Source organism: Theobroma cacao, chromosome 2 (assembly GCF_053813885.1).
Source record: "Theobroma cacao isolate CCN51 chromosome 2, ASM5381388v1, whole genome shotgun sequence".
NCBI classification, from domain to species: Eukaryota; Viridiplantae; Streptophyta; class Magnoliopsida; order Malvales; family Malvaceae; genus Theobroma; species Theobroma cacao.
Window position 1 is genome coordinate 8,422,781 of NC_142640.1, and position 24,411 is coordinate 8,447,191.

At 35.0% G+C, this 24,411-nt stretch overlaps 5 protein-coding genes and 1 pseudogene across 8 annotated transcripts; 3 read left to right on the top strand and 3 right to left on the bottom strand.

The window, feature by feature from the left end:
* The first annotated feature begins 671 nt into the window (after window positions 1-671).
* Window positions 672-2,641, top strand: LOC18608456 (peroxidase 50 pseudogene; annotated as a pseudogene).
* A 1,955-nt stretch (window positions 2,642-4,596) lies between these two features.
* Window positions 4,597-7,317, top strand: LOC18608457 (Ribosomal protein L18e/L15 superfamily protein). The gene is made up of 4 exons (XM_018115806.2): window positions 4,597-5,113; window positions 6,244-6,327; window positions 6,410-6,499; window positions 6,881-7,317. The coding sequence occupies exons 1-4, from the start codon at window positions 4,721-4,723 to the stop codon at window positions 7,136-7,138; spliced, it is 825 nt and encodes a 274-aa protein (XP_017971295.1). The 5' UTR covers window positions 4,597-4,720; the 3' UTR covers window positions 7,139-7,317.
* A 242-nt stretch (window positions 7,318-7,559) lies between these two features.
* LOC18608459 (protein-S-isoprenylcysteine O-methyltransferase B) lies at window positions 7,560-10,164 on the bottom strand. Of its 2 annotated transcripts, XM_007043176.3 has the most exons (4): window positions 9,769-10,164; window positions 8,865-8,960; window positions 8,129-8,734; window positions 7,560-8,001 (listed from the first exon to the last, which is right to left on the bottom strand). In XM_007043176.3, exons 2-3 carry the CDS (start codon window positions 8,944-8,946, stop codon window positions 8,148-8,150), a joined length of 669 nt encoding a protein of 222 aa, XP_007043238.1. In that variant the 5' UTR covers window positions 8,947-8,960; window positions 9,769-10,164; the 3' UTR covers window positions 7,560-8,001; window positions 8,129-8,147. The 2 variants fall into 2 exon arrangements, with proteins under 2 accessions (XP_007043238.1, XP_017971305.1); XM_018115816.2 differs by lacking the exon at window positions 7,560-8,001 and having other exon boundaries at window positions 8,029-8,734; window positions 9,769-10,158.
* Window positions 10,165-10,370: 206 nt separating this feature from the next.
* FSD3 (Fe superoxide dismutase 3) lies at window positions 10,371-13,342 on the bottom strand. The gene is made up of 8 exons (XM_018115808.2): window positions 13,207-13,342; window positions 12,916-13,005; window positions 12,476-12,667; window positions 11,842-12,013; window positions 11,239-11,312; window positions 11,130-11,156; window positions 11,016-11,039; window positions 10,371-10,933 (listed from the first exon to the last, which is right to left on the bottom strand). Exons 1-8 carry the CDS (start codon window positions 13,270-13,272, stop codon window positions 10,808-10,810), a joined length of 771 nt encoding a protein of 256 aa, XP_017971297.1. The 5' UTR covers window positions 13,273-13,342; the 3' UTR covers window positions 10,371-10,807.
* Window positions 13,343-13,512: 170 nt separating this feature from the next.
* LOC18608461 (dihydroorotate dehydrogenase (quinone), mitochondrial) lies at window positions 13,513-18,922 on the top strand. 2 transcript variants are annotated; one of them, XM_088803373.1, is made up of 12 exons: window positions 13,513-13,982; window positions 14,428-14,510; window positions 15,294-15,617; window positions 15,796-16,048; window positions 16,398-16,478; window positions 16,573-16,680; window positions 16,760-16,789; window positions 17,248-17,385; window positions 17,541-17,578; window positions 17,719-17,818; window positions 18,250-18,329; window positions 18,786-18,922. In XM_088803373.1, the coding sequence occupies exons 1-11, from the start codon at window positions 13,848-13,850 to the stop codon at window positions 18,322-18,324; spliced, it is 1,365 nt and encodes a 454-aa protein (XP_088659499.1). In that variant the 5' UTR covers window positions 13,513-13,847; the 3' UTR covers window positions 18,325-18,329; window positions 18,786-18,922. The 2 variants fall into 2 exon arrangements, with proteins under 2 accessions (XP_088659499.1, XP_007043241.2); XM_007043179.3 differs by lacking the exon at window positions 18,786-18,922 and having other exon boundaries at window positions 13,516-13,982; window positions 18,250-18,581.
* On the bottom strand, window positions 18,643-24,314 carry LOC18608462 (secoisolariciresinol dehydrogenase-like). 2 transcript variants are annotated; one of them, XM_088803374.1, is made up of 2 exons: window positions 24,295-24,314; window positions 18,643-19,676 (listed from the first exon to the last, which is right to left on the bottom strand). In XM_088803374.1, the coding sequence occupies exons 1-2, from the start codon at window positions 24,312-24,314 to the stop codon at window positions 18,899-18,901; spliced, it is 798 nt and encodes a 265-aa protein (XP_088659500.1). In that variant the 3' UTR covers window positions 18,643-18,898. The 2 variants fall into 2 exon arrangements, with proteins under 2 accessions (XP_088659500.1, XP_007043243.2); XM_007043181.3 differs by lacking the exon at window positions 24,295-24,314 and adding an exon at window positions 20,624-20,735.
* Between the last annotated feature and the right edge of the window lie 97 nt (window positions 24,315-24,411).

Sequence of the window (24,411 nt, forward strand, 5' to 3'; positions counted from 1 at the left end):
CTGAGTATATGCCTGACATAGCTTGATTCTTCCCGTGATATCGATCTCCCTCCGACTTCCCCCTGGAATTATATCAAGTAGCCACAACAGGACAAACCCTAGCGTCCTATTGGTAGTTGGCATGTGATCAAACTTTGTCCTAGCCTCAAAAGCCTTTTACATGTTCAAGACACAACCTTCATCAGCCTTTTGATCAGTTCATTTGAATTCAAATCAATTGCGTAAAGAATCAAATTGATGTTTGTAGATGTGTCTATATTGTCCTAGATAAACTTTTGGGATATGGTAGGGAGAGAGAGGAGGGGGGGGGGGGGGGGGGGGGGGTGTTGGTCGGTTTGATTTAGAAGGCCTTGTAATAAAATAAATTGAAGTTGGCTTATTACTATTTGTAGCAGTTGGCAACTAAATTTGCACAAAAGAACATCCTATATAAAATTCAACTGCATTGCTTAAATGCAAAACAGGGAAAGAGACTAAAAAAACAAGACAACCGACTCTTTTTATCTGAAGAAACCCAAGGATCCCTTCTTTGGCTTTTCTTCTTGTCTCAATTAGGCCTTTTTTCCACAACATCAGCTGCCAAAAAACAGCATGCACGATGCTTGCTAATTATATGGGTGCTACGATACGTACATGAACAGAGGAATCGCCTTCTCATTCCACTCTTACTCATGGCCATAGCTCCATTATCTCTTCTTTTGCCTAACCGCTGTTTCTTCTTTTGCTTCCTCTTGCACTTTGATATGGTTCCATGTAGCCTTGGATCAACAAATGTAGTGGATCTTAGCTACGATTTTTACAACAAGAGCTGCCCCAATGTCGAGCAAATCATCCACAATGTGGTGTCTCAGAAGCTTCTAGAGGCTCCTGTTACTGCCGCTGGAGCTCTACGCATATTCTTCCATGATTGCTTCGTTGAGGTTAGTTTGTCCTGTATGCCATTCAATGTCTTCACCATCTTTTAATTAATGTAATTTATTAATGCCGATCAGCTATTCAGTGCAAATAATAACAATATGGTTAAGAACTACATTGTTACTAGATTTACTACTGCATGCTTACGGCTTAGAGAATTTTCATTTCCTTTAGTTTCAATCGAGATATCTGTGATGTGTTGCGTATTTTCATACCTATACATGACTTAGTCTAAGCAACCAGAACGGAACATCAGGCAAAGAGGAGTCTTACACTCTTACGGAGAGGGAAGTTTGCAGGCACAAATGGTGGTAGTGTATTCTATGTTTCTTGCTTTTCCTTGTGCTGTATGCGATTGCACGTGAGAGTCTGGTACCATTAGTCTATCTAAATTAACATTTTCCCTTTCCCCTGTGGTTAATTCCACTACTTTTCACCGAAAGGTATCTTTTAAAGCGAATTGGAAATAGTGCATAGAACTGCTACTTTTGCGCGCTGAACCAAAAAACAATAATATACTTCTTCACCTCATGTCAAAGTACTTTGTTTGATATTTTGGCTTCTCTTTTATATTCTGGCAAATGCTGAGAGCCTCTTAAGAGAAGTTAAGGTGTTATTTCTTTTTATATATAAAATATTTTCACATTGAATGTTGTACCTGATTGAATGCAAGATAGTAATTTCTTGAAGGTAGTAGTAGTAACTATCCTTTCAATGTTCATTACATTCTCTTTGTTTTTGGTTTATGAACTTCTGATAGATTAGATTGCGCAAATTCTTGGATTCTTTGTAAGGGTTGTGATGCATCAGTATTGATTGCGTCAAGTAAGACCAACAAGGCAGAGAGGGATTCAGAAATTAACCTATAGCTTCCAGGAGATGGTTTCGATGTGTTCTTTCGAGCTAAAAGAGCTATGGAGATGCAATGCCCTGGAGTAGTATCTTGTGCAGATGTTATGGCAATTGCCACTAGGGACTTGGTTAACCTGGTAACATTCTAATCATTTCTCATTCATAAAATCGATTTTATGGATTTAAACAACAATTGAATCAGTTTGGTATGTCCATGCATCAAATTCAATTTAGGAAAATAGTTCGCGGGCTTTGTACTGTAGATGAACTGAAGCTACTTGTCTCGAATTGCACAGGTGGGAGGCCCAAGATGGGATGTGCAAAAGGGGAGAAGAGATGGGCTGGTTTCCAAGGCTTCAAGAGTTGCTGGAAACCTCCCTCAGGCAAACAAAAAAATTCCCAGTTGATCTCACTCTTCAAGTCCAAAGGATTATCAGTACTAGACATGGTGGCTTTATCAGGAGGCCACACCATAGGCTTCTCGCATTGCATGGAGTTCATGCCAGGAATCTATAGCTACAACAAGACATTTGATATTGACCCAACCATGAACCAAGATTACGCGCTAAGTCTTCGGGGTCCATGCCCCAGGAAAAATCTGGATCCCACTGTCGTTGCACTTAATGATGTAACAACAGCATTTATCTTCGATAATGCTTATGGCGGTAATCTTCAGAAGGGACTCGGCTTGTTATCCACGGATCAAATGCTGGGTGTAGATTCGTTAACGCGACCTTATGTGAATATCATGGCTAGAGATCAACAAATTTTCTTTAATTACTTTGTCAAGGCTATGATCAAGATGAGTAGCATAGGTGTTAAGACAGGGAGTAATGGTGAGATTAGAAGTGATTGTGGTTCCTTCAATGGCTAAGATCTGTTGCTTTTCTTCCATATGTTGGCATTCTCAAATGTTTCTATCATTCTAACTATGTGCCTTTCTAGTTCTTATAATTTGCATATTGGTTTTTAGGTTCAATGGAATGTCAACTTTGGATAATGAAGTTCTACCTAAAGATTAAGATTCTCATATCTACTCCCAATATATTCCTCCCATTGGAAACAATAGAAGCTTTCCCAGTCATGGCCTACCTCTTAAGTTCATTCAAGAGACAACCTAGTCGCTATCAACAGATACAAACACAAGTAAAAAATTTTTAGTACTTCAGCCTTGTAGGTAATTGGTGGGTATATATGTTTTATTTACTTCATCGATCTGATTTCAAAATCTTCAAAACTCAATACGTACACATGGGTTAATGAGAGACAGTTGATCAAATACATGAAATATGCAAAGTAAAGCGAATGAAACCAATTGATATGAACATGACCATCCATTGTTAGTCCTAGTGGTGGTGAATAATCATGATTATTGGAGTCACAGTTGTTGATAGGAGTAGTATACACAGGCAGAAGCCACGTGAAAAATTTTACTTTCATATGGATATGGGCATTGCCATTTAGTCATGAGCAAGTTTCCAGAAAGTGTAGAAAGATGCTTGATATATCTTATAATAATCCAACAAAACAAGCAGAACTTATTCTTATCATCAGAATCTGTTTTTATCAAATTGGGAGGTGCCAGCGCTGCAGGAAATGTGGACGACTGGAGCTGCACTGCCTAGGGTTAATCCTGAGCCTGAGGCTATATAAGCAAGCAAGCCATCTATCTCCCAAGACAGGAGAGGCGAGCAACAGAGAGAGTCGTATAAACAAGGCATTTCACATTCACTCTCCCTCAAGGGCTTCGCCGGTTCGCCAACATGCCATGCATGGGCTCCATGCTGCACGGAGTGCTTGGTGAAGTCCTTGGGGCGAGTGCATATGAGACTTTGTCTTGCGCATGTTCTCATCCAGAAGACTAATGCTAACTGCAGAAGCTCTCCACCATAGCTGCATGGTTCTCTGTTCATGGAACGACTTTAAGAAAATCAATACAACATTAAATTTCATTCTGTCCTCTTTTTTTTCTTTCACCTTTAATGAGCACACAACAAACCGTCTGAGGCTTTTACTTACAATAGCATTAATATCTTTACATATATGCACGGGTAGAGCTTAAGTCATCTGTTATTCCTTTATTTTTAATTTTCTTTAATATTATATATAAAACTTGATATATAGAACATAATTATCCTTATAATTAACCTTTAATTATCCTTTTATATAAAATCCTGAATTTGTCACTACATATATGAAGTTGGTGTCAAAATCAAAATCTGCCACACCTTCATTTCTTGGCCTCCTCTAGGTGATTAACCATTTTTGGTGGCTGAACTGTATCAGAAAATAGTTTTTTTGGATTATATTATGAGACTAAAAGGGTTTGTTATTAAGATTACTATGAGATGTTTTTAAAATTATTTTTTTATTAATGATCAAAATATTACTAAATCCTTTTTTATCATTACAATTTCAAAAAATTTGTAATGTTAATTGTATTTAGGAATATTTTTGACAAATTTACTGTAAAATTTATCATGAATGATTTCATTTTGAGATTTATGATGAATAACTCACGAAAGATAGAATAATTAAGATCATAAATCATAAATAAATATGGTTGCTAGCTTGTACTTCTTACATTTGTTAGTAATTTTTATTCATTACTTAAATTCATTTAAAAAAGGGTTATGCAAATGTCCTCTTTAGTTTTTCCCTTCAAAATTAGTGGAATTATTGGCCTCTACCAAATGAAATAAAGAAAAAAACGTGGGATTATGAACTTAGAGAACACGTGGCAGCCCATTATTCGGTTTAACCAAATCGAAAACATAAGAACAAAGCAGCAGATGATAACCCCAAAACCCCACAAGGTTTGGTTTCTATTCTTCTAACACAGGGAACTCCACTGACTGGAGAGCAAATGCAGAACCTTCCCAAAACCCTAGATCCCAAACAAATGAACAAAAATTCCCAATCCAATTAAAACCCCAAAACCTAATCACTTACAATGATAAGACGAAGGCTCTCTCCAATAATCTCAGCTTCCTCTCACTTCCTCAAAACCAAACCTATCAGCAACCCATCACCAATCCTCCATTTCCATTCCTTCCAATCCCTCCAATGCTCCAACCCCGTTATCAAAAATGGGTCATTTTGGTTTCAGGGTATTAGAGCTTATAGTCTTTTGAGCTTGAACGATCTGAAAGACAAGGTTCCAAGAAAACAGAAGACGAGGAAAGGGAGAGGAATTGGGTCTGGCAAAGGAAAGACTGCTGGGAGAGGACATAAAGGACAGAAGGCTAGAGGTAATGGGAAGTTGGGATTTGAAGGAGGGCAGACCCCCATGCGACGGCGTTTGCCTAAACGCGGGTTTAAGAACCCTTTTAGCCTCACTTTTCAGGTACCCTTTTCTTAAGTTTGTTTAGATAGTTTGGAACTTTGGAGGGATACTCTTCTTGCTTTTTTTTTTTCCTTTGAATTTCTTTGTCACCCTCTAGATATGAGCCTTTGGGTAATTCATTTTCTTCTTGTAAGTTCTCTCTTTGTTTGGTTCATGAGAAAAGGAGATTTTTGAACAGAAATGAAAATGCTAGGGAATTAGATAGTGGGTGAAACTTCCTAAAAATTTTCGTATATAGCATGTATGTCAATTATGTCTTGAATTAATCTCCACTTTCCGATGACTTATAAGTCATGTTCGGGTTGTATTGAACATATGCAATGGCAAACAAAATTGTGTATTAATGTTGGACTTTCCTATTTGATTGGTAACTTGTGAATTGTCTGTGCGATGCAAGTTTTTTGCCTTCCTCTTTTTTGGAGAAAGTGTAAGAGCAGAAAACAGCGCAATTATCCTGTTGTTCCTTGTGACACTACTGCTATTCAGCTACAAGATCAAATTGAATCTTCTGGACCAGGATTTTTATACTCTATTAATCTGCAGCTCAGATACAATTGCATGTTGACTTATGTTAGTGGTAGTTAGAAAGGAAAGAGAATGCTATTCTTGTAGCTTGCACTTTTTGAGTTTTGGCCTTTCATTGTTGCTGAATATTGGGTTATTGGTTTTAATTTTTGTAAAATCATCTTAGGAGCTGTTGTTTCTTCGGGGTTATTGTGTTAATTTTTTTAATCCTTGTGGAAACTCATGTATAGAAAAGCCAATGTATTTGAAATTCTAAAGGAAATCTACTGTTATAATTGTGGCCATCTGATATCTCAGTTGTGGTATCACGCAAGCAATCCTGTGGGTGATGTTAATAAATGTTATTGTAGATTTGAAGAGTCTTGACAATGGAGGTTTTTATCCTGTTTAAATATTTTCAGTCAACTTTTGAAAGGAATGAATAAGTTGCGATTTTTGCTTCCTCTAGTTTTTGGTATTGAGAATTGCTTCTTGCATTGATGTTCATGAAGTTGAGAGGATGTGTTCTTGAAGATTTATTATTATAGTCTTAATTTTTGTTTTTTTTTTTAAATTGAGCTTTTTTCCTTTACTTTTAAATTACTCATGTATTCTTTTTCGGGCAGCCAGTAGGACTGGGAAAGATTGCCAAACTTATAAATGCTGGGAAGATAGATTCTCACGAATTGATCACAATGAAGACGCTTAAGGTACAATTAACTCTTACTCTGATATCCAAATTAAATCAATATTCATGGGAAATGATTACCACTGATTATTGCTGTTACGTAGGATGCTGGGGCCATAGGGAAACAGATAGAGGATGGTGTAAGGTTGATGGGACGTGGTGCTGAACAGATTAAGTGGCCAATTCATCTGGAGGTAAAATATTCTTCTGAAAGCTTTCTTCTTGTTATACTGACTTGACTGTTATATAGAGAAGAGATCATTGTTGCTTCTTCTCTGCCCTGTTTTGGATTTAACTTATGTCTGTCTAGAATAATAAAAAGAAGCAAGCATCATCTAATGTATTTGTAATTTCAGGCTGTCTGATGATCTAAACCTCATCTAGCATTATCTTTTTATATTTTTCAGATAGGTATATGACTTCTAGCTTTGAAGGTGTTTACTACTGTTTTCATAGTGCTTTAAAAGATGTTCTTGGATGTGATTGGAACATCTAAGTATTGATTTAGTCATTATGCATGTATTACCTTTCTGGATCCAACACGAAAAAGTTGGTCTTACGGTTGAAGTTTACAGGTTTCAAGGGTGACTGTTAGAGCAAAGGAAGCAGTTGAAGCTGCAGGTGGATCTGTGAGGAGAGTACACTATAACAAATTGGGTTTGAGAGCTCTGCTCAAGCCTGAGTGGTTTGAAAAGAAGGGTAGGTTGCTGCCAAAACCAGCTAGGCCTCCTCCCAAACTGAAGGATAAAGTTGACAGCATTGGCCGCCTGCCTGCTCCAACAAAACCTATCCCATTTTTTACTGAAGAGGAGCCAGCCTCCTCACCTGCCTGATGGACAGATGATCAATTTTTCGTTGAACAACAAGATTTTGTATTCATAACAAGTTATTACGCAAGCAGATTTTGTTTTCAAAGATTTGTAGTGGTGTGAATTTTCCATGTCTTCCAAGGAAAATAGTCAATACATGCAATCCTGTTCCAGTGTCGAGAAATAAGTCAACTTCTTCGAAAGTGCTCAGTTTGATCCATGTCAATTTTTAGAGATGAGTTAACTAATTTTCTGCGCTCAGTTTGAACTCTGATTGAGAAGCAAGAAAATACTATGTTCGTTTTGTTTAAAACACAAGCTAATCTCCATGGTTGCAATTGCAACTAATTCTGCCATTCTTGTCCATTTGGCGCTGTCTCTCTCCTGGCGATGGCATTTGGTAACTCCCTCCCAATGTAGAGAGATGAGCCTGAATGTATTTCCCTTGTGAAAAACAATAAGGCCATCAACGGCTTTCTTTATTCTGTAATCCACAGACGTTACAGTATCACAAAATGAAAAGGCCTGATCTGGCAGAATTACAGGCTTATTACAGCATCAGTAGCAGAATGAAAAATTCTAATCCAGCAACATTACGTCATAAACAGCATCACCATAAGAATGACACTTTCTCGTCTGGTGACAAGAATAGGACCCCTGAGTTCATATTTTTGAAAACCAACAGTATGGTTTTTCACAGTCATACCAATTAAGTTAAATGCACAGAGAATACTATTTCAGATTTTAAGATCAGTACTCTTGAAGAGCCTGAATATAACGCCTCAGTGAATCCAGCACGTACTTAAGGGCCAATTCCCGCCTATCCCTAAGAAGATTCTCCCACCATGATTAAAGACCATCATCCGACCCACGTTAAAAGTCTACAACTACAAGGAAATTAAGAGGCAGCAATATTAGGAAAATCTTGCTCCAGTTACTGCTAATCGTTTCAATCTCAAAAGTCGGAATGAATCCCTACTCAGAAAGCTAATAGAAAGACAAATCCAGCCCTACCAACGGAATTCATAAATCTTCATTTTACAAATGGCACCCCAGAAGGGACCCGAAGTGCATAATCCTCATAGTCTGACCCAAAAAACTGCTTTAAGAAAAACTCTTCATAAGGTATTCTTTCTGCAAAGAATTGCCAAACAACAATTGCAAAAGCGATTGTGGATATGGGATTGCAGAGCATTATCTGAGTGCCAACTGACCAAATGAGGAAACCAGAGTACCCTGGATGACGGACAAATCTATAGACTCCGTGAGTAATTAGTTGATGATGCTCCTCGTGGTAAACCTTGATAAGATGCGTGAAGGCTTGACCAGCAGTTATAATTGCCAACTTTCGTATAATCTCCCCTATTACCACCATTGCAAGACCTGTGTCACTTATCCACCAGTGTTCCTTCAACCCAGGAAATAGAACAATTTCAAGGAAGTACTCCAGCAATGAAAGGATCATAGCAGAAAGATAATTTTTGCTGATGAGAAATGATTTGAAAGTAACATTTGATCTCCCATGAATGGCAATTGCTAGGATGTATTCTGAACTATGAAAGAAAATTATTGCCAAGAACATCTGAGATAACTGTCTGCAGGCTGTATAACTTAAAGTTTCTGTCATTTGTTAGATAAAAATATATCAATTTCTGTCCCTGAACCAAGTTACTGATATATTAGAGCAAAGAATTAGCCAATCTCGGTGAAGAACTGTGATGAAGCAGCGTTTCTAAAATTTAGTTTAGACCTGCAAAAGATAAAACGCCAGGCATTTGCAGCACTGAAAGTTGAGTTGCAACATCTTCCCAGAGATGCTTTAAGCATGACATCTCTTCTGCTTAAACTAAAGGCAAAAAGCAAAAAATGAAAGAGCATTAGAGATTGCCAATAAAGTGAAGTAGTCACTAGCACTTTTGCACTTGTAAATTTGATGCCAGCTCCAACATAAGAGCCATAAAAGGAGACATTAGAACAAGAGCATCAAAGAAATGGCAGGGTAGGTCTAAATGGAGAAGCAAGCGTTGCATCAAAATTTTCTGCTATGATAATATTCATATAAACTCAACCAACTAGAGAATATTATAAACATTACAAAAACAATTACTCTGGTTGTTTTGTATCTGCGTGTGAAATGGTTTTCTAAATTGGAGATAAAAAAAAAAAAATCTGTCAGCAAGGGGGCAATTGTGGTGAGGGAATTCCAGTATCTGATCATAGCTGATATCATTAATATCCAACATGCCCATTCTCAAAGCAAGTTGACTGCAACTAATTTAGGTTTCTTATCTGACTAATATATTGAATTTCTAACTCTTATTCTATCTGAACAATACAATCTATCGTTCTACGTATTCTGGGAATGGAACTGTTATTCATATAAAGAGAAAAATTGGCTTATAGGAAATTACAGATATATTACAAGCAGTGATTCATTCATTCCATCTCTTCAAAATTTTTAATCTTCACTTGTCATAAAAATCAAGAATTTTCTCCAAAACCAGAACGATACAGAATTGAAGTGTTTAATAACTTTTGGAGCCAATCACTTACTTAACTGCAATTCATCCAACAGCTGATCAGACAAAAGAAAAGAAAGAAAAACCCTTGATTCTTCACTAAAATGCTGAATCAAGAGAGAGAAAGTGACAAACCTGAAAGTATGACACGCCGAGTCTCCGACAGCCAAAGTTTTTAGTTTCGCTCGATACCCAGAAAGCTGTAAACTGTTGTTTCGGTTTGTTTGTTGTTCTGTGTCGTTTGGAACAATAAATTAAAAAAAAGGGTAGCGTTTTAGCTTTGAAGACAAGTTACAGCTGTAGAGGCAACGGCATGGATTCCTTTTAGGACATCTTCCCTCGTCTTACCAGTGAACTCAACAATTTCAGAATTTTAAAGTACTAATTTAGTTTTTCGGTGGCTTTGAATTTCTTTTAATAATTTGATATTGATTTATTATTTTTTTTAATTTTTATAATTCAAAAAGATAAATAAAGCCATAATCTAATTGTCGGCGTTAGAATTGTATATCATGTTTCTCTTGTTTTGATTTTTGTTTGGAATCAACCAACTACTCAAAAGGATCTAATTTTATTATTGGTATAATGATAAAATAAACCTTCAAATTATGATAAAATTTTTGTTTAATTATGATAGAATCACGATGCCACAAAAGCTTTCCTTGAGCTCAACAGTTGCCCAGAATTAGGATAAAAAAAATGAGATTTGACCTTGCTCAATATTAACGTGGTAACAATATGAAAACAGGGGTTGATATTGTTCCATCTCCTTTATTTAGGTGAATAAACATTTTGGGCAAGGATGTATCAGTCACAGGCTTGCAACAACAACACATAGTCAAAAGCCTACTATCCTTCTTCTTTCTTTTTACTTTTCTTTACACGTCTTGCTTAGAAGTTTGAATGCTTTTGTCAACCCCCTCCCCGCCAAACTGCCATCAGCACCAGCATCACAAGCAGAGGATTTGCAATTTGGGGAGAGGTTGCAGCACAACCAACACTGTTCCCTTCGTTCGAACAGGGGATGCTATGCTGTGAATTCGCATGCTTTGAACAACTTGATAATGTAGCACAGGTATGAAAACCTCAGACCATTGCCAACTTCTGCCATCAAAGTGAGAAGCTTTCTGATTCCATTTACTCACAGGCTTAGAGCTTCAGGTCTCAAAGCATTTCAAGCAATAGGAATTTTAGGCTCGCCTAAATTCACAAATGCCTCTGCACGTGCCATGCGTACCATTGCCGCATTCCAAGACACAAGATGGTTCATAAATTCATTTACATATTTCCCCCTGTCATTCTGTTTTAAAAGCAGACAATGGTGATTTCAAGAATATATCTTATAATGGACTAAAAATGATGTAGGAGAGTGAGTACCATACCTTGTAATCCAAATAATAAGCATGCTGCAATTGCAAACAAATATACTGTCAACACAGAGAGTGAGCGAGAGAGAGAGAGAGAGAGAGAGAGAGAGAGAGAGAGAGAGAGATTACCTCCCACATATCCAAATTGAGGATGGGCTGTGCCAGAGAACATGATTAAAATAAAGTTCTAAGATGAACACAAATAATTACAGATATGGATATGTAGTTATTGACATACAATGTCGTCCCACACAAGTGGATTGATTGAATTTGATGTTTTGACTACTGCAAGTTGTCTCTCTTGCCTCTTCACTGAAACAATTAAATGAAAGAAATTACAATGAAGTACAGAATCAACCTAAGAAAAAAAATCATCTTCCAAATATGTCCTACTATTGTCACCCAGAACCAACTGGGGCTAATGGATTAACTAACAATTTTTACTAAAATTTAAAACTGCTCTACTTCATGGAAGTGGTGGTAACGTGGTAGTTCAACAACTATTGTAGATTTGTACTGAATTAAAAAAGGAGAATGCAAAAGAAGAAACAAGAGTACAAGAACCAAGGGAGAAAAAGGAAATTAAGAAGCACCATACATTTTGTATACATGCAACAACAAGAAGGGTATGTGCATGAGTGGTATCTTGACAGATAGCCCTCCTAGTAAAAAAACACAAAGGCTAATGCAAGGATGCCTATCTCTTACATGAGTGCAAGCCATGGAAATCAGACTCTAGGCACCTAGCAGAGGAACAATGGGAGGGTGAAATACTATTTTCTTTTTCATGTGTGCAAGTCCATCAATGATCAAACAGAAATTAACTTGAGAAAAGACTTACAAACAAGCCAAACCCAGCCAGAGCCAAATAGGGTAAGAGCTGCTTCTACAAACTTCTCTCTGAAATTTGTGAAAGACCCAAAATCCTTTTCAATCTGCTGAAGTAAACCAAGTTTGGGCATGTCCCCACCTCCAGGTTGCATAGATTCCCAAAAGAAGTCATGATTCCACACCTGCAATTATACGCTCAAGTGGTTGATTTTATGTTAGATTTTTCTGACTTCAATGGACATTGATATTACTTTAAAATGTTGTAAAAAGTCAGCTTTTTAACACTAAATGTGAATAAAAACTTGAAATCATCCATAGTTTGACTTGGATACATCAATAAAGAAATAAGTATAGGAACACACTGTTTTCATCTACGAACAACACACACAAACACACGTCTGAATGGTAGTACATAGCAGAACCAAAAGTTCCTCAAAAGAAGAAGGAAATTTGGGAAAGCAAATCCAATTCTAGAAAAAGATGTAAACTCACTCTAGGATTAAACCTCTGGCATTAATGGTTACTAAATATGTTCATCAGTTGACGCATAGAGACCCAAGAATCGATTTTAACCAAAAAAAAAATGAGAACCACATATCAAATACAACCAAACAATTTAAGATGAACATTTCAAGTTTTTATACCTCTGCTGCATTGTTAAATTCAGGAAGGGGGTTCCCATTGTTGTATGTTGCCTTGATGAGTTCATCCATAGTATAGCCATACAGTAAATCACTTTTCCCAAGCTGTTTATTCAGGTCTTCTACAAAGCCACGATGATGCACACCCCAATGCACCTCCAATGCATTCTTACTCATATATGGTTCTAAAGCGTCCTACAAACAAGTAAGGAATGCAGATAAGTCTAAGGTCAAGGAAGTTCAGAAATGAAAAGTGTCCATTTAATAAGCCACAAATTGCTATATCAAGACAGTTTTTTACCCATAAAAAACAAGAATAAGTAGTTTTAATCCGTATAATTAGTGTCAAAATACACATGCAAACATGAGGGAAAAAGTTCCATTCAACTTGAACAACAAAAAAGGAAAATATAAAAGAAGAGGAAAATAAAAAAATCACTCACAAGGTTATAAGGAGGCGTCTTTAGCCCATAGTAAGCAATTGTTCTAGAAACTTTTTGCGACCCATTAGACCTTCCTTTCTGCTGCTCACTCTGAATCCCTCAGCAATAAACAAACATTCCTCAACATTCTTTCTTGTTTTAAGATTAACCAAAAAAAAAAAAAAAGCCAGAAAGAACAGAAAAATACAGCTACAATAAAATTTTAAAATTGACAACAATTTTATGCTTTCTTGCAGGCATTTTGGTGCCAATATATATAAAAAGATAGTCTTGAAAAGAAAAGAGGCAAACCAGGTAAGAGAGCTTGGGGCTTTTCAGAGGGAGAGTGAAGTCGGTCACCAGGAGATGACAAGCCATTTCTTTGCTTCAGTTCCCCCTCCCTGAGAAAGGCCTGGATAATATTTTTGATTTCTCTACTGCTTTGCAATTGAACCTTTCAGGACTGTCTTGGGCCTTAGGCCCATGTAAGAGTAGCCCAAGGCCATACCCAACAACCCTTTTTCTTCCCTTCTAAGTTCTATGCCGAAGAATAAAAATATTATATTGGGATTCTTTGATGTTAATTGAAAACCTAGTTGTAGAAAAGTTGCAACTTTTGGGAACCCTTTCTTCTAAATAAAAAAAAACTTTGAGAAGTTTAATTTTTTATGAGGTTTTATTTAAGCAAATGTAGCAAAATAGCAATCACGCAAACAGTTCCCCGTATATTGAAGGCGCGAGGAATAAGGGCTCAATAAGGACACCAAAAACCTCACAGCCTCCTCTTTTTCCTTCTCTGCTAAAACCTCTCTTAACCTCTCTTATCAACTTTTCAATACAAAAAGCAATAAATTTTTAAGAAAAAAAAGTTTCTCTTTTTTCTTCCTTCGTTACTCTCTCTCTCTTTGCAATTTTGCATTCTACGTGTTGGAAATTCAATTTAATTTGATTTAATGGCGACAAAGGCAGCTGGAAAATTGTTTAGAGATTTCATGCGTAAAAGGGTAATTTCAACTTCCGTTGGAGCTTACAGACATTGCTCTTCCGCTGCTACTTCTGCTCCTAAAATCCCTCATTCTTCCAAAAAAGTAAGTGTTTTTCTACCTCCAGGTATGAAAAGTTATATGTTTTTTTTATCAAATAGATAAAAAAGAGGTGCTTCAAGCTTTAATGGGATTTTATTTATCTTTGTTTTTATTCAAATATTTAGGCAATAAAAGTTTAGCTAAGCTATGCGTAAATGTCTAATCTTTAAATAGGGAACTGGGTATTTTGGAAGTTGTGATTGGGAGGATTTAAATGGGTTTTTATAAAGTAGGTTCTGTTGCTAGACCAACTTTAAGAGAAGAATGTTTGAAAACATAGTAAATTGTCTATGGGATGGTTTAAAACATTGGATTGCTAGTTTTTTTTTTTTCCTTTCAGTACGAGGCGTTAACTTTTTATTCATGTTCATTTGGTTGTGTGCTTGAATTTTCTGTTCGAAGACATTATTTTCTGAATCCAAGGTATATTGTCTCTTTTAAATTGTAGGGGAGGTTGTTGACAGGAGCCACCATAGGCTTAATTATAGCAGGAGGAGCTTATGTTAGTACTGTTGATGAAGCAACTTTCTGGTACTTGTTTTGGACCTACAATGATATCTCTTCTATGTAACTCAAAGAATTTTGTCATATCTTGTTTCATTTTGCAAATGGGGAGGGTTTTTGTCCTTTTTATGGATAGAAATTTTAAAGGAATATCTACAATTCCTCATGATCTTTTTTTTTGTTGGATTTAGAAAACTGTTGTATGGTTTCTCTAAAATCAATCTGAAAATTATATCAGAAAGTGAACAAGTAGCTTCTCTGGGACAAATGCCCTTGTAAGTTATATTACTAAAACAGCTATAAAAGTGGCAGCATTTTGTCTTTTGATTTCTTTATTTTCATCGCTATATTTTTTCATTTAATTTTAAATCGTTTTTGATAGCAATCATTGAATGCATAAAGTAAAACCAAACATTGAGGACCTTCTGCTCTTGGTTTCTGATTTTTTTTAACTAGCTTTCTCAAGTTGTGTAACTGAAAAATCATCTAAAATCTTATTATCAGAGATGATGATAGTTTTGGTTTAGAAAAATACTATAAGCATAGATGTTATGTAATTCTTTCTGCTAACTTATTCCAAACTCTGCATTTATATCTATCTGCATAGGTAAGGGTTCTTTGATGATGTTGGCCTAGGGATTTTAAACTTCCTGTCATTGAAACCGTAATTGCCAATGTGCCTTTATCTATGTTTTGATCTTAACTTATAGAAAATTTTTATGGATCCATTCACAAAAATGCCGGAGTGTGAAATGAATCCTCCTGTTGCATCTATTTTCCATCAACTTATATTGCATGGAATTTTGGCAGTGGTTGGCTATTCTCAGCAACAAAACTTGTAAATCCATTCTTTGCGCTTTTGGATGCGGAGGTTGCCCATACACTAGCTGTTTCAGCTGCTGCTCGTGGTTGGGTTCCTAGGGAGAAGAGGCCTGATCCACCGATTTTGGGATTAGAAGTTTGGGGAAGGAAGTTCTCAAACCCTATAGGCCTTTCTGCTGGCTTTGATAAAAATGCAGAAGCTGTTGAAGGCTTACTTGGTATGGGTTTTGGCTTTGTGGAAGTTGGTTCGGTAACCCCTGTTCCACAAGAGGGTAACCCAAAGCCACGCATCTTTAGATTGCGACAAGAAGGGTGAGAATGCCTAATCTCCCTTTCTACCATTTTTTTAATTATGATCTTGCTTGTTTGGTGGCATTGGATTGGATCAGTCAATAATTTAATGTGGTTTTTCTGAGAGATTTGACTGCTTGAACTCATGTTGTTTGGAGTTTAAGATTTTCTATTTTATCTAACTTGATTTATTCGTCAGTGCTATCATCAACCGGTGTGGGTTCAACAGTGAAGGAATTGTTGCTGTTGCAAAGCGATTGGGTGCCCAGCATGGTAAGAGGAAGTTGGAGACTTCAAGCTCTTCATCACCCTCCAGTGATGAAGCCAACCATGGGGGCAAAGCTGGTCCTGGAATTCTAGGGGTCAATCTTGGAAAGAATAAGACAAGTGATGATGCTGCTGCTGATTATGTTCAAGGAGTTCACACATTATCCCAGTATGCCGATTACTTGGTAGTTCTATATTCTTTATTTTGGTTAATTCATTCCTCTCCATGTTTTTTATGAGTACAAAATCTTCACACAAGATAAATGATAGAATTGGTAACTTGTATTATCTAAAGATGTTGTTTAGCATGACTTGTTCCCTTGAAATTTCCTATGCTTACCTCTTTCAGGAGGGAGGTGGATACATAATTTTCAAAATATTAATATGTTTTCTGATATAACCTTGTTGGGGGGGGGGGGGGGTTGTAATATTACTACAAGAAGTTTTCCTTGAGTTTTTCTTTGTTTAAAACATCCGTACAATTCAATTATTTAAATGCCATAATATTGACCTCTTTTTGCACAACTTTCTAAGGTTATTAATGTTTCGTCACCAAACACTCCTGGATTGCGTATGCTTCAGGGAAGGAAACAGTTGAAGGATCTTGTTAAGAAGGTATAGATCTCTGGCTCTGAACTTAATCTTCCTTTTCTGATATATTACAGCAGAAGTTTGATCTTCTCAACTTTGCTTTGCATTTTCATCAAAGGTTCAAGCCGCTCGTGATGAAATGCAATGGGGAGAGGAGGGTCCTCCTCCATTGCTTGTTAAAATTGCTCCAGACTTGTCTAAAGGAGACCTTGAGGATATAGCAGCTGTATGTCCTATTTGCATTTAGATACTACTTCATCGCTTACCTATATGATGTTCTTATTCTTCTTTTTCTTTGATTTTAGGTTGCTCTTGCCCTTCGCTTGGATGGATTGGTAATTTTCTCTCCTTTAAAATTTTCTATATTTCTTGTCCATGTCTTATGCGATTATACTTTTCTCACTTGATGGTGCATTTCAGTCATATCTCTAACTCATATGCTTTTATAGTTTGTATTCATATATGACCATTTTGTTCTTTCACTAACATTTCGGACAAATGGAACAAGTTGTACTCTAGTTCTTACATTTATCTGGAAAGGAAGTTGTATTTTCTTAAAGAATAATATTCCCAATGAATTATTTCTTCTAAATGCAAGGAAAGAACATTGCTCAGTAGTAGTCTAAACGTTAATAATGGTGTGATTTAAGAAGCTGTGATGTCATAGTTTCTTTTTTGTTTACTTCATTTTTTCTATATAAGGTTCAGGGTAAATAGTATGAGTGTGCATTAATTTTTTGTTTCTCTTGCTTTTACTGTTCTTCCCTGACATGCTCCTTTCTCTGTTTTCTAGATTATATCAAACACAACCATTTCAAGACCAGATCCTGTAAATAAAAATCCAGTCTCTGCAGAATCTGGTGGCTTAAGCGGGAAGCCTCTCTTTAATTTGTCAACCAATGTCTTAAAGGAAATGTATATTCTAACAAGGGTATGTTGTCTATTTTAATAAAAAGTTCTCATAAAGTAATGGAGCTTTTGGCTTTAATGGTCATATCTTCTATTTCTAAACATCTGTGTGATTTAGTGTCTTGAAATGGTCATATCTTTTAACTTATAAGTTTGACCTGCATTCTTCTTTTCCAGGGAAAGATCCCATTAATAGGCTGTGGTGGTATTAGCAGGTAAAGTCAGGATACTGAGTGATCATTACCTTCATCTTATTATATAGATGATGTCACTATTATCATCATTGCCATCACCATTGCTGCTATTGTTATTATTTTCATCTCCACCATTAATTTGATTTATGCATTCAACATAGTGGTGAGGATGCATACAATAAAATAAGGGCTGGAGCAACTCTTGTTCAGCTTTATACTGCATTTGCATATGGAGGCCCTGCCTTAATTCCTCAAATGAAGGTATTCTCCATTAATTTTTTGAGTTCTATATTTATTTATTTTCTTTCTGCTTTACATCCTAAAGGGTATAAAACATTATGCACTGTGACTGAAAATATGCCGTCTTCTCTGATGGCATATCCATCACCTGTTTGTTATTTGGATCTGTAACTTTTTTGGGACTTTGTGAAATATCATAATCCTGTAAATGCTCATGTCTTTATCCTAGTTCAGGTTTCATCTGTGTCATTTTAAGAGAGAAGTTAAGGATATTTCTTGAGTCCTGGATTTTGCATTCAATTTGTATGCTTTTGGGGTATCTTTCGATTTTAGGAGGGCTGATGTTGGGTTGGGATCATTAAGTTGTCGGTTATGGCCGATGCTCAAATGGATGAATTATTGTTGTTGTTAAATATTTTGTATGGCTTATTGTGATTGTGCTGTTTTTGCAGGCTGAACTTGCTGAGTGCCTAGAGAGGGATGGTTTCAAATCTATCCACGAAGCTGTTGGTGCTAATTGCAGATAGTATTGGTACCTACCTTGCACCCAGAACTTCCCCACAAAATAGCTGTATTGTAATCTTTTGTCCTGTGCTTATCCTACATTATCACTTTTGCTTGGCTCTAATTTTTCTTATCATTTTCCATTAATTAACCTGCCCCCTTCTATGAGTTTGAGAGGATTTACATGTACAATATGAGAAAACAATTTTGATACATTGTAGTTGCGTAAAATATCAATTTCTGTGAATTTTCAGGGCAAACATGCCTTGCTTCAATAAAATTTTTGTTTGGTATCAGAAAAACAGCAAAAAGTAAATAATCAATAGAAAAAAAGGCAAAAATAAAACATAAAATCTCTTGAAATTTATATTTCTCAGTCCTTTGATGGTAACCATATCCAGGGACAGCGCCATTATAAACAATATATTCTACTTATTGATGGTAACAATACTATATCTACTAAAGTAACACTGCTGTTTATCAGGAAAAGACAAACTTTACTTTTTCAAAGCAACGTCTGGGGCAAGGAAGTAAAACTAGAAAAGCTTCGACCCTGGGAACTAGCTGCCAATGAAGCATCAAAGATGACGAGAAAATCTACTGAGATGACGCAAACAAGCCAAAAGCTGGATTGATAGTGGTAAAACCTCCGTCCACTGCAAGATTGTGCCCGCTCACATACTTGGACTCGTCAGAACCCAGATACAGTGCAGCTTCGGCCACATCTTCTTTCTGAAGAAAAACCCCTTTCAGGTTAGAATAAACACGAGGGCGTTCATCTCCATCCAGCTTGAAGAAATTCATAGCCGACCGTGTTGCAATGAAGTAGGAAGATAAGCAGTTCACTCGAATCCCAAACCTCCCGAGCTCTGCTGCCACGTTCTTGGTGAGTCCTAAAATGGCATGCTTTGAACTTGTGTATGCATGAGAAGCAACCCCACCGACACTAGATGAAACGCTACCCAGTGAAATTATGCTGCCTTTTCTTGCAGGAATCATTACTCGAGCCGCATGCTTAGTTCCCAAGAAAACGCCTGTCAAGTTAACGCTAATGACACGCTCAAAATCAGCCACATTATTCTCTATGATGCTTGGTTTGGCGTCGTCAATGACGGCAGCATTGTTTACCATTATATCAAGCTTTCCATGTAAGGAAATTGCGGTGTTAACTGCAATTTCGACATCAGATTCTTTGACTATGTCGCAAAGCACGAAGGATGCAAGTGCAAGACCAATATCTTTGCATACGGATTGGCCTAATTCATCTTGAATGTCAGCAATGATAACTTTAGCTCCGTGCTCGCAAAAGAGTCTTGCAATGCACTCACCAATGCCGCTAGCACCTCCTGTGATCAATGCCACCTTGCCTTCTAGCCTAAGAACAATTCTCAATAAAAATAAAAAACCATGTAATTATCAATAAAACTAGCATTATTAATTAAAATTTTTAAAAAAACTAACATTATTAATACAAATAAGTTACAATTTTATGTGTTAAGGAAATACTTAAATATTGAATTAATAGTTAAAACTTGTAAGTTCGACTCAAAAACATTGGATTGAGAGTGAGATGTTCTATGTGTGGTGTTGAATCTGACTACTGCATGACCTCCCAGGCTTTCCTATGGATTTATTTTATTTCTCACTTGAAAAGCTGTGCATGATTTGGTGTCAAGCATGCTATGCTTCTGGTGACTCTTCGGTTGTTTCTGTGTCGCATGTTTGTTCTGTTCCTGTGACTCGCGGGTTGATGCTGTGTTGCATACTTGTGGTGGTGACGTTGCCTTATACTTCCTGATGATATTGTGCTATTCTGTGTAAATATTTTCCGGTGTAAGACTCTGTTTTCCATTAGGCGCATTTGTACGGACAGAACCTCGTTGGGTTACTGTCTGTTTGGTCTCTTAGGCCACACCCTTGGCTTTTGCCAAAGTATCGTATCAATTTTGTGATAATAAAATATCAGATTTGATTAAAAAATAATATAAAATATATTTTAGCCTTGGAAAGAAAAATAAGGGTTCAGATCCTATATATTATTTTTTGTTATTAATGTTTAATATATTCTTTATTGATGACATTCGTGTTGTTGATAAATAAATAGAAATTTATGAACTATTTGAACAAGTTAATGATTATTATAAGTTTACTGAATAATATTATTAATAAAAAAAATAGATAAAGCGAATATGATGGTTGATACAATAACAAAGATGCCTCCTTTTAACTAAAACTCAATATAGATATGTAAAAAATAACAATAAATATGGGAACACACATTGATTGATCAGTAATATACATGAGCTAATGAAATATATATACCTTCTTGCAGCAGGTGGAAGTAGGGAAGCACATGCCATTTTGATCTTCTGGCTGGAGATTTGTTAATCTCCTTAGATTTCTAGGCAAATTATATTGTATGTCCTCCATCTCCAGAGAGAAGCCCAACATCCTTTTATATAGAGATAGTTAACCGTGTAACAGATACAAAGTTGATGGAATGCATCCAACATAGAGTTTTTTAATTAATTACCAACGCTTATCCTAAATCAAAATTTTATATTAATTACTTGCAGCATTGACTTTAAATTAAAAAAAAAAATCCTACGTCCAGCATTTTCAAAATTGGTGGGCAACTTAATTAGCGGTGTGTAAATATTTACTTTTTGTGACTTGTGCTAATGTGAAAAGTGAAATGATTTGTGGACCTATGCATGCATACGAACCTGCATAGCATCAGCTAAAGGTGCAGAGAGGTTGTTGGACAATTAGGGCAACAAATCTAATCAAGGGAGCCCAGTCATTTGTAATGTGATTCAAGCTAATTTTGTCATTATCTTTTATCAATATATGTGGCATGTGATAAGAGTAGTAGACAAAATGAAGAAAATTTTTAAAGATATAGCTTGTAATTGATTTTTCGTGTAGGAAATCTTTATTTTGATGTGATAAGAGTCGTAGACAAAACGAAAAAATTTTTCAAAGATATAGCTTGCGTTTGATTTTTCGTATAGAGAAATTTTATTTTGATATCATAAGAGTCGTAGACAAAATGAAGAAAATTTTCAAAGATATACTTGCATTTGATTTTTCGTATAAGGAATCTTTATTTTGATGTGATAAGAGTCGTAGACAAAATGAAATTTTTTTTTTAAAAATATAGCGAGATATGATATATGAAAGATAATATGATTTTATGATTATGTTTAACACGTAAATAACCAAAAGAAAAATAAAATAATTTAAGAGAATGAAATAAATAATTAAGTTTTACTATAAACAAGCTTTAATTATTAAGAAAAGACATTTACGTAATTAATTATTAAGTCATGTTATAAACAGGAATGATGTGTGGAACTATATATGCATACGAACCTGCATAGCATCAGCTAAAGGTGCAGACAGGCTGTTTGACAATTAGGGCAACAAATGAAGAAAATTTTTAAAGATATAGCTTTATATGTGATTTTTATATAGAGAATTTTTATTTTGATGTGATAAGAGTGATTAGATAAAATGAAGAAAATTTTTAAAGACATAGTGAAATATGTTATTTGAAAGATAATATAGTTTTATGATTATGTTTAACACGTTGACAAAAGAAAAGGAATGATATAATTAAAGAGGACGAAATAAACAATTAAATTTTACTATAAACAAGCTTTAATTATTAAAAAAAGACATTTACCTAATTAATTATTAAGTCATGTTTTTTTCTTTTTGAAAATTTTCAACTGAAACTAATAGTTTTTATAAATTGCACCATTCAAATTCACACTGCAAAAGAACAAATTTACTGAACTGGAAAAACAAAAATGGAAAAATTTCCTTCACATTTATCTGATCTGGACCATGCCAACGGTGACCAGCTTTTGAATCTTGTTCATCACCATAGGATTCTTCACGTGCTCCTGTGCCGCATGTGAGTTTCTTTCTCATCATTGTACATGGCATCTAATCATTTGTACCAACATTGATGGTATTATGATAAAAATAAGAGTAAAATCTTAAATTTTAATCAAAATTTCACGTAAATTCATTATTTTTTAAAATAAATTATAAAATTTAAAAATACAAATCACATTAACAAAAAATATAAAAAATTAAAATTTTTTTTCTTTCAAACAATGTGGTTGGCTGGTGGTTTTCCTATTCTTCAGTTTACCACCCCACAGCAAATGCTCTCTTCCCTTGACCTAAGAGAAATTTATTTTTTGTAAAAAAAATTTAAAAATTTAATTTACATAATATTAAATTTTTAAATTAATAAAGAGTAAAATTATTTTTTTAATATTACTATTTCATCAAATTGACAAAACACTAATGTTTAACTAACAGTTAGACTTATGTGTCTAGCAGAAAATTTTTTTGAAACGGATAATTTATTTTAAAAATTAATAAATTCATGTAAAATTATGATAATAATTTAAAAAAATTTAAATATTTAATTTTTTTTTTAAAACAAACAAATAAAATGTAAATGGTGAAGTGATTGCTTTGATTTTAAGATTCGTTTCTCATCCATGTACATCGCATTCAATCATTCACACCAGCGTTAATTCTCTCTGTTTATTCTTTTACCTCTCTTTTCTCTTTTGTCTTGCCTGATAATTCTTCTCAACCCACATCCGCCACGATTTTTTGTTAGATGTTTCTTTAGGCTCGTGTGGTATGTAGAGCAGATTGTGGCTTTGTACAGATGCCTCTCCTTTTGGATTTTTTGTTTACCTCACCTGTAGCTGGTCTCGGTGTAGGTTCAGTGGAGATTTGTGGTAATTTTTGTTAAGCACTTCTCCCTTTACTCTTTATGATATATATATATATATATATATGACTTTTCAAAAAAAAAACAAATAAAACAAATGTGGATACTGTTTGGTTAAAAAAGAAACAAAAAAATAAAATGTGTATGCTGAGTTTTCTCTTTCTTATCCGAATGGGTTAATTTAGTTTAGTTTTTTTCCTTCTATCTTTTAAAATCTTATAATTACGTGGGTTGGGTTGGTTGGAGGGATCTTGTAACGACCCAAGTCCAACTACTGGTTTAGTAATTTTTTAAACTTAAACCACGTGGTCTTCAAAAATTTCAAGTTGCTAGTAGTCGTTGACTTGGATTGTTATATAAGTCTTAACAATTATATTCACATCAGATGTGGGATGTTGGGCATCACAATCCCAGCCACACATCACATTCACAGAACCAAGAAGTTTATATCGGACTGGCGTAGGCTCTGATACCGTTTGTAACAATCTAAGTCCAACCACTGGTCCAGTAACTTTTTGGGCCTAAACCACGTGGTCTTTAAAAGTTCAAGCTCAAGTTGCTAGTAGTGGTGGACTTGGATTGTTATATAGGTCTTAACAATCATATTCACATCAGATGTGAGATGTTGAGTATTACATATCTATTAAAATGATTAGACAAACTATTTAGTTAGAGTTTTTTTTTTATAAATATTTTAAAAAAATTTAAATAAATCTTTATATTTTTATTACGTTTTAATGAAGTCTTTGTATTTTTATTTTGAACTAAATAAGTCTTATAATTTTATTTTAAATCAAATAAGTCTTTGTATTTTTATTTTGAATTAAACAAACTCTAAGATTAATTATTAATTTAACGAAAATATCATTTATCAGTTTATATCGCGTGGCGCTTAAGTAATATACTAACGTATCATAATTGATGATTATATAATATGTCTATATATTATAATTGATTATAAGGTAATATGTTAATTTAGTATGATAATATGATAGTATGACATATTATTGAAGGTTATTTTTGAAATGAATTTATGAGATTGGTTATTTTTCACAATTATTTCACAAATAATTGTATCAAATAATAGTAGTAATACATTCAAATATTTGATTCAATAAATAATGTGTGTGCATATATATATATTGATTAAAAAAATTATATTCAAATTCCATTTCCAAATAAAAAAAAATATCCTTTTTAATATTTTCCTTAAATTGGACTTGACAACGAAGAGACAAAGGAAGCCATAGACTTGGTACTTCTAAATTCACGACAACAAAGTAGGCAACAACAAAATCGTGACTAGCACATCCCACTTGCAGAAATGACGTGGCAAATTAAAATA